The sequence below is a fragment of the Ptychodera flava genome, chromosome 9 (genome assembly GCF_041260155.1).
Source record: "Ptychodera flava strain L36383 chromosome 9, AS_Pfla_20210202, whole genome shotgun sequence".
Lineage (NCBI taxonomy): Eukaryota > Metazoa > Hemichordata > Enteropneusta > Ptychoderidae > Ptychodera > Ptychodera flava.
In genome coordinates this window covers 42,398,917-42,408,344 of record NC_091936.1, presented here as the reverse complement: position 1 = coordinate 42,408,344, position 9,428 = coordinate 42,398,917, and the positions used below count along the sequence as shown (strand labels likewise).

Genomic DNA, 9,428 nt, shown 5'->3' with positions numbered 1-9,428 from the left:
TGAAATATTCTTACAGGAAACGATTCAAGGTCGTTAGGGATTAGTTGTCACTTACGATTTGTCAGTACACATTGCTGGTTGACCAAGTCTTTGTCCATCGACAAGTGCTTTCATCATTTCAATTGCTTGAACATTGGTAAACGGTGTTCCCCTTTGGAAATTGTAAGTACAATGTTATGTTAGTTTGTAATAAATGCTTTGATTACCGTTTGCTCTATTGGCAGGATAAATTTTACAAGATTTGAGATGCCTTTGGTCATGACGTCACACTTATTAGAGGTAGCCCCATGGAGAACTCTTTTACAGTAATTGATGTAAACATATCGGAGTGACTATGTGTTGCTGTCAACAAACGACTGAAAATAATTCTACCTTTTACGGTAAAAATGTTCAACTTGCCTAGACTTGAAATTTCCCACAGTAAGACTCCATACGACCATCTAATAGGAAAGAAAAACAAGTCGTTCTTGAATAAACCGACACCTTTCTAACAATAACAAAATTATTGTCACATATCCAAAGTCATGTCTCTACTCACCTCAGCACTAACTTTCAATCACTCCTTTGTGACTTTCGTTTGTGAATTTTTGTTTCTTCATAATAATTTAAATAACTATATTATAATTAAAGAAACTAAGATTATGAGGTTGTGGCGGTAATAGAATTATGTCACTGTAAGGTTTTATATGTATCATACCACCAAATGCGGATTCCAAGATTGCTATGGGTTACCTTTCATCCGCCTGTGGAAGGGTATAGCGTTTCAAACTTTGCACAACATTAAATGTATTCTAAAATCAACACAAACTAACAAATATAAATACATCATATGCAAAAAGACATCAAAGAAGGTCCAATAATCAATATCAATTAAAGGTAAATAAATAAGTTACTAGGTGCAAGGAACAAATAGAAAATTACAATAACAAAGGGGCCTTGCCCAGCCACTGTTTAATGGTAGTACTGTTTAAGGTAGTATAGAATGTGTAAGCGTTTCCAACCAGCATGCTTCACCGACTGAGATTTATCCAAAGTAACAAATTTCATGCAATATTGAAAAGCCATCAAATACAGCTGTGAGTCAAAGCAAGGTATACTGTTATAAGAAACAAATATGTAATATTTTGATTCAACATCTCTGTATGTACCATAGAACTTCTTAAATTATTCTCTAATCTATTTTCCGCATACCTTTGCCTCGTCAGCTCTTGTGCCAATATCTTGTGTCTCACTTGAAAATTCTACCGTATTTGAGACATTGTTTAATATTTACACAATATACTGTAACTGGTAGTATATTACTTATCAAAAATGGAAAGTTTATGATTTAAAAATTTAAATCGTCCCTCTTATGGCATAGTTTTGTATACAGTGTATTTTGCCTTATCTCACAAAACATGTCCAGGTATGATGCTGAGTCCGCACTTTCAGCCGTATTTTATTTCAAAGTCATCTAGGTAGATATGATGAAGATAATTGGATATAAAAGGATTGTTTAAACTTGTGATATCATCAATATATCTATTGTTGTTAAAAACGCTTTGCACTTCGTTTACATCCCGATATGTGAAGATACTGCGTGGACACAGCCTCATACGAATATAACAGTAAGTCTGCGAGCAATGGTGCACATTTTGCACTTATAGGAATGCCTTAGTTTGCCTAAATGCCATACCAGCAAATTTGATGAATATGTTGAAAATAAGGAAATGTGGCATTCTTAATAACCTCCAAAATGCTGTATTTGTGTTTGTTGCCATAATATCCCAAGTTGGACTCGGTAACAATGAATTCATACTTACTTCACTATCTAATAGTCTATCCTTCAGTTTATCATGTGCAATGGTTGTGTACAACTACAATATTCAACAATCAAATGTTGGATTGAATTGCACATGCTTTTCTTGGGTTGTAAAATATGTAATTTAATTAAAATACTTCGTTACAATGATAATTTTTGTCCCGTCAGAAATTGATGTTACGTGTAACTATATTTCAGCAGTTTTTATGACTCTTGTCTATGACTTTTGTGTATGGGATTTCTCGAAAAATTAAATAAGAAACAGATGGAAATGCTGCAACTATCCAATGTTCGTGTGACTAAGGTTTGATGTCGAGCACTTACATGTCACTTTTTCCGTCACAAACACCTGCTTGTAGGAATTCCGGGGCCATCCATTTCAGAGGCAGTGGACCGTGAACTTGTGACTGTCACAGAAAAGACTATGGAATCAGCCAATACCTGTATGAGTCTTTTAGCTCCCGTGCCCCATAATGGGGATGTTGTTCGTGCCTTCGTCTGTCTGTCTGTCTGTCTGTCTGTCTGTCCTTTCGTTGATATTTTTGAGAACGCTCCAGAGTTGAACCTATGTTCAAGATATGCTGATTGGATTTTAGATTGTAGCAATGTTATGCGTTGAATACAAATGTCGAACCATGAGTTTTATATGCACATCAATTTTATTGACCATTATATCAAATGTAGTGCCAAATGTGTTTAATATTGAAGGCTGAAGTCCAAAATGTGTTTGAACACTTCGCTTTCAGTTAAAAGAATGACGTAGGTACAGCGTAAACCACAAACAGGTATTACTTCACAGTTCGTTGTCATCAACTCCTTCATTAAATGCTATAAACCAACATGGGTACTAAGTCTGTCTACATGGAGAGTTTTTGAGTGATCGTATCAATTATGGTAGCTAGTTCTTCTGTACATCAGCTTACCGTTGAAAGATCTTCTGTTCTAAACTAAAAATACGTCCACTACTACACTTTTACCTTCCATTACTTTCACTTAACCCCACAGAAACAAATAAAATATACTCAACCTCATACCTTTCAACTAGAATTTCAGCATCTCGAAAGTAAAAGACAAACTTTGTTCAAATCTTTCCAAGTGAAATTTTCAACCAGTGTCTCACCAAATCAAGAATAAAATTTAGGGAATCAAGGACAAAGTTTGGTACCGGCATTTTACATTTAAATGGCTGCTATCCCTTTGTGCCCCTTATTGGAAAAAATGAAATTGTCGATGTTCGAAAACGTTTTTCTCACTCGAAAAACTATAAAATGAACCCCTCAATTAGTAGATTACAAACGAATTCTTGAAATTAAAATTAAACGTCCCCGAGGTTCATTCTACCTTAGTTTTATGAATTGCACGCAATCGACTGATCAGCTGTTTTACTTGACAGACTTGTCCAATACCGGTTTAATGTAAGCAGTTAGTGAGTCTGTGACTTTCCAATGTGTTGTTATACCGGCTAATATGTTTTAAATGGAAAGTATTTTTCTCACACTAAGAGTTGTACCGGTAACATGGAAAGTACTGTAAATATTACAAATGAGCATTACACATTGATATACGTGTTCATGTTAAATAATTTGTATGTTGTCAAACCTAGCTGGTAGATGGCCATGTTGTTAGTCATGTTTTAGAGTCCTGAGCTTTAGTCAATTATGCCTTCGTCTCTTTTATTAAAATTGGCTTATGGACAATCGGCTGGGACATTTATTAATTAATGCAGTGGGTAAATGACTAAAATACTTTCTGCTCCTTAGTCTAAGGAGTACATTCACATCAAAGCAAGCTTGCCTATTTGATTAGTAGACCATTGGTGTATAGATTACATAGAACATATCAGTTTCTCTGAGAGCCCTCTCCAAACATTTATCGACTAAAACAGTCGATCAAACGTACATTGTATAGAGATATTCATAGTTATGTTGTAATTTGTAAACCCTTTAGCTGTATACTAGTGCATGCAGTTTATAAAACATCATAAAAGTCACAATTACCCATTTGTCTTTACAATATCTTCCAGTTTCATAAATATCCCGACTTAATCCAAAATCACCAATTTTGGCTACGTAGTCTTCCATTATAAGAACGTTTCTACTGGCAATGTCACGGTGAATAAACTGAAAAAGGATAAAATACTATCATGAATACAAATGTCAATCAATACAATTAACACGAAGATACGGGAAATGTGGCATCGTGTGACCTGTAAACATACATTTAAGGTCGTTCGGTAACAAGATATTACAACTGGCGACAGCCAAGTATTTTATGAAAAAATTACGTGTGATGACTATGCTGGCTTTTTATGTTATCTTCTTAACTTTAACAATATTAAATACCAGATTAGGTATGTGCTTGAAAATCTAGCATGTACGTTCTGTACTTTTTTCCAATTTTATTCTATTATATTTCATCCTTGTTTGCTATAAAACCCTTTTCAGCAATTACTCAATTTATCAATCAATCCATAAGATATTCGTGCGGAATACTAATCTGCAACTTAGGCTTGAAAATTTAAAACCAAACACAGACTGTAAAAATTACGAGCAAACCTTATTTTCTTCCATGTGCTGCAAGGCCAACGTTATATCCAATGAGATTCGTATGAGTCTTGACTCTTCAACATGCGATATACCTTTGTTCCTCAAACCCCGTAAATAGCTCAGCAGGTCGCCTCGCGCTGCATACTCCACGACTATGTACTTTGGATCTACACAGACAATAGATATAACAAATTAGTTTTTGTTTTTGTCGTTGTTGTTGCTGTTGTTTTTGTTGTTGTTGCTGTTGTTGTTGTTGTTAATTTGCCCTTCAAAAGTTTTTCCTATGTCGGTGGATCCTTCTGGGGATTTGTTCCCTGTCTTCTGGAGTGCTTTAATTACCCACGAAGATAGTCCGTAAGGAAAGTGGTACCTGAGTTTCAGTATTCCGATCTGCAGGCATGCTTGTTAAACTCGATGTTAGGATGTGAAAGATGCGTGAGAAAGCAGTTCTATGCTGCCATGGAAATGTAGAGGGAGGTGACGAAAGAGTGTCAACTTTTGGATGAAAAATCTCCACTCGTAGGAAGTTTTCAATCCGATCAAAGACCTAATAGTGCAACATTCTTTTACAAATACATTTAGCCACGAAACCATGGGACAAAAGCTCAAGAATATCCTCAAATTAATTGAATAAAAATCAAACCACTCATTCGTGAAACTGTACCATTATAGTAAACTTGTAAGGTTGATGACCCTAAGTGTCCCATGTCAATCAAAAGGGAGACACTTGTTTTGTTGTTGTTGTTGTTGTTGTTGTTGTTGTTGTTGTTGTTGTTGTTGTTGTTGTTGTTGTTTAGCATTTCTAACATTTTTCCAGTGTCGGTGAATCTTTTCTGGAGATTTGTTCTGTATCATGAGGAGTCCTTTGGTTACCCACAAAGGTAGTCCGCAAGGAAAGTAGTAACTGAGTTTGACTTTTCCAACCTGTAGGCATGCTGGTTTAAGGTGGGGGCTACAACACAGTACTGTAGATTCCCCATAATTCATTGCGATTTGTATCCTCAGAGATACCTGAGTGAAGTCTACTATGTCTCCCATGTGTAGACAAATTAACAGACTATTTATCAAAATTTTATGCGCACCTTTCTTCTCAATTCTCATTTTAAATAATTTGGAAAATTATGCATAATTGAGAGAGGAGATAGCATTTTTGTGAAATTTGTCCTCAGCCATACAGAATAATGTGATGGGAAGTAGGGAGACTAGTTGCACCTGTTTTATGAAAGAAAAGGATATTAATTTTTTGCAATGGAAGTGACAAAAGAAATTTGCATGCTAAGTTTTCTCAGAGAATGACCCCATCAGTTCGTCATAACTTGCTGTCTAAAAAGTATGGCATTTGTAGTACCTGCAGAATGCGACTTTTATGGTTGTTTAGTGGTTATTTTCAAACTTTCACTAAAATATATAAACGTACTTTTACTGGATATTATTTAAAAATTATTCTGATGCTGCACACTAGTGCTTACATGCAGAACTGAAAACGTTTTTAGAAAAGTAACCTTCAATGATACAAATCAAAGAGTATTGTGGGTAATTTATTGTACTGTGTACACGTTGCCAACAAAGATTTGTTCAAAGCAATATTGACAAGAAAACCCCCTCATATTCTATATTTTCAAAAAGCAGAGACTCTACAGTTTAGTATGGTAGCAGTAGTTTACTCGAAGGATGAAGAGGGTTTATATATGGGGTAAAAACTCCAATTTCGGTATTAATGACAAAAATTAACTGAAGTCAAAAACGTGACACTATTTTCTGAAATGTAATATTTCACTTGAAAGAAGGGTATATTTGGAAAAAAAAAACTATTCTATTTCGCATTACCTATCTTCATTCTAAAATGGCAAGGGTTGAAAGACTGACAGTTAAAAAACCAGATTAAAACCATGATTAGCAAAATTAAAATACCTCCTATTCAAAATGTAAGAACTTTATAGCCAAAAAATGGTTGATTTGTTATATAGCATTTAAGGAACATAATATAAAAATTTCAGAAAATTTGACCCGGAGTGGGGTTAAATTCTTTGGAACTTTTGAAATCGGGAGGAAAAGAAGTCAGGAAATCGGGTGATTTGCATACCTTTGCATAAATTAACAAATCTGTATCATGCAACTTACAACTGCTTGATAAGGTTAAAAGTGAAGTCGACCAATATTTAATCTTTGGTTAACAATTTAATTAGAATTAAATGAATGTTTGTGAAAAAAGTGATTTTTGAGCAAAATATGCTGCTTTTGGTGCAGCGCCCCCTTAACGTGAGATTAGGATGTGAAGTGTACGTACAAAAGCAGTTTTATGCCCTGTGCACCATGCAGTATGCCAAAAGAGCTAAATCCACAAAGAAATTTGCTGGATTCTGTTTTGGACTCTACCAGAATACTTTGGAATCCTGAGGGAGTCCTGAGGGAGCCATTACGTGTTCTAGATGTATTGTGCTTGATTCCCAGAGCTGGTGATGGATACTCTTAAGGATTTTACTGTAGTTTGTAAGAATCCATAAAATGGTTTCTCCTATAGCTCTCTTGATACGGATTATTTCACGTGGTGAATCAAACACATGACAGAATCGAATTGGTCAAAAATTGTGGCAGATTATGGCCATTACATTGATTACTTCTTTACTAGTTGTAACAAATGTATAATACCGTGCCTTAATTTTATTCGCGTAACTTGTTAATAGTAGTCCTTAAACAATTGCCGGGAATGAAATTAAGCTGCTGAATTAAACTTATCATTATAACGGCAAAGATATGTGTTAACAAGCAAAATAAAACTCTTCATATAAAGCCCCTGGTCTATTATCAAATGGGAAAGACTCACCACCAGATACAACTATTCCAAGAAGACTGATAATATTTGGATGACCATGCAGGCTCTTCAAACAGGTGAATTCATGGCAAAAGTTATTGTATGAGATCGGAAGACAGTGACGTCGATCTGTAGTGAAGAAATTCACAAAAAGAATACTTTTCCAAGTGATAATTAATGGGTATGTTAATCTTTTATATAGTTCCACTATCCAAAGTAAAACACGTATGTTTGATGAGCACGATGTGTAAAGTACCTGCATTTGATAAACTGCAGTATTGTGTCTTCAAATGATTGGAAAAAATTGATAAATGTCCAGTTGGAACTACGGAAGACTATAGATTCATCTTTAATTCACGTACGTATAAATGGCTGGTCTCACACTTTGTTACGTTTCGATCGCTGACGCACACACATATAGAGACGTGCATGGTACACAGAATATGTATTTATATAAAAATCACTCAAGCATGCACTTGGCAGGTAAATTTTGATTCACTTTGGAAAGATTCTTCATCATTCCACTTTGCCAAATATGCCTGACCTATCAATACTTTGTTTAGGGTCTTCTGCAAACAGTTGTTGCCACTGGAATAATTCCTCGACAACAATTAGCTAACATTGTGATGTTTAGTTTTTACCTCCACCATACATCGGTTAAAACCAACTGGCAATGTTTCTCATGTGCACAATTATGCCCAAGGGTGGGGCTTCAGTAAGATAATAATAATCTTTGTAAAACACTCCCAAATTACATAAATTCACTCACATACACTCAAACAAATTGTCTCACACATTACCAGTGTGGAAGTTGCTCCTGTACGCATGCATTCTTTATACACTGCACATCAAAGTCATACACTCTCTGAAACTTACTGGTCAACAATGACTTTGCGGCTACTGTGTAGGTTCTATTTCCTCTTCGAAGCTCAGCTAATTCGATCCTTCCAAACTCCCCAAATCCAATTTCTTTCCTCACTTGTACGTCTTTTCTTTTAAGTACCCATGTTTCCAGATCGGGATGTTCGTGAAAAAGATCCTGTCGCCAGAGAGATTGAAATTAAATGTACAAAAGTGAAGTATGAGCAGAGCAGCAACAAGTACTATGAAAAACGAAAGGAGTGGTTTAGGTTAATATCTCAATTAGGTAACTTACGAGGAGAAATTTAGGTTATTAGAATAAGAACTGTAGACAACAGTTCAAACATTCCTGCCCTAGTATTTTTGTAATTACATTTCTAATGATTCATTAACTGATTAACTTACAATGTGTTATTTCGAATTACCATTAATTTAAAAGGGACGTAGCACACACAAATGCAACTATCGTGATTTGATTACCGGATGTGTTAATTAAAAGTTTAAAAAACGATGACTGCTGTCATGCTGCAAATACCTCGATATAACTGTCGAATTCGGTATCAATAATTGTTTTAAATCCATGGTGCCGACCTCTACAACGGTAGACGATGCATGCTATGCTTGCAGACAAAGACAGCATACTGCTAACGACACCAAGAACAGTGATTATGAATATGCTGTTCCCAAATGAACCTGCAGTAAAAAGAAAGTATTCGTTTCCATTTGTTAATGTTTAACTGAAAACCGCTGTGATATTAGAAGCATCACCAACGACGAAGATGAATTACCAAAGTCATCTTTACCATAAGAACTGTAGAAATACCTTTAACAGGTATTTTAAACGGTTTTGTACAGTCGGGTACTTTCCCCACACTATGGAAACGTGCAAAGGTCACCCCGCTACATAAGGGTGGAAGTATAGGTGACCCTGGTAATTACCGGCCAGTTAGTATTTTACCAATTTTATCCAAAGTGTTGGAGCGACATATCCATAATCATCTAACTACTTACTTACAAGATAATAACCTATTACATGGCAAACAATCGGGATTTAGAGCTTTTCACTCATGCCAGTCTGCTCTTACTTCACTTTTGGATTCATGGTGTTGTAATATAGACAAAAAACAATTAATTGGTGTAATTTTTCTCGATTTAAGAAAAGCATTTGATCTTGTTAACCATACTATTTTGATCCAAAAACTTAGAATCTACGGCGTTAGAGATAACGCTCTCAACTTTTTTCAGTCATATCTTGCCAACAGAGTACAGTGTGTTGTTATGAATGGTACAGATCTGATAATGTACCATTGTCAGTTGGTGTACCCCAAGGGTCAATTCTAGGCCCACTACTGTTTCTGTTATATATTAATGACATGCCTCTACATACAACTAAATGTGAAGTTGAGAT

The 9,428-nt window shown here is 35.4% G+C and overlaps 1 protein-coding gene across 1 annotated transcript; it reads right to left on the bottom strand.

Moving 5' to 3' along the window:
• Positions 1 to 256: 256 nt before the first annotated feature.
• On the bottom strand, positions 257 to 8,711 carry LOC139141323 (tyrosine-protein kinase CSK-like). The gene is made up of 7 exons (XM_070710951.1): positions 8,556 to 8,711; positions 8,036 to 8,198; positions 7,172 to 7,288; positions 4,357 to 4,514; positions 3,799 to 3,921; positions 2,126 to 2,208; positions 257 to 440 (listed from the first exon to the last, which is right to left on the bottom strand). Exons 1-7 carry the CDS (start codon positions 8,658 to 8,660, stop codon positions 257 to 259), a joined length of 933 nt encoding a protein of 310 aa, XP_070567052.1. The 5' UTR covers positions 8,661 to 8,711.
• Between the last annotated feature and the right edge of the window lie 717 nt (positions 8,712 to 9,428).

What these genes read in the sequence shown, in the direction of transcription:
- LOC139141323 (XM_070710951.1), bottom strand. Translation starts at nt 8,660, where the DNA reads ATGCTGTCTTTGTCTGCAAGCATAGCATGCATCGTCTACCGTTGTAGA. An exon ending in AATTCGACAGTTATATCGAG is followed by an intron (nt 8,199 to 8,555) that starts GTATTTGCAGCA and finishes CTCTGGCGACAG; the next exon opens with GATCTTTTTCACGAACATCC. An exon ending in CGCAAAGTCATTGTTGACCA is followed by an intron (nt 7,289 to 8,035) that starts GTAAGTTTCAGA and finishes TCTTCACTACAG; the next exon opens with ATCGACGTCACTGTCTTCCG.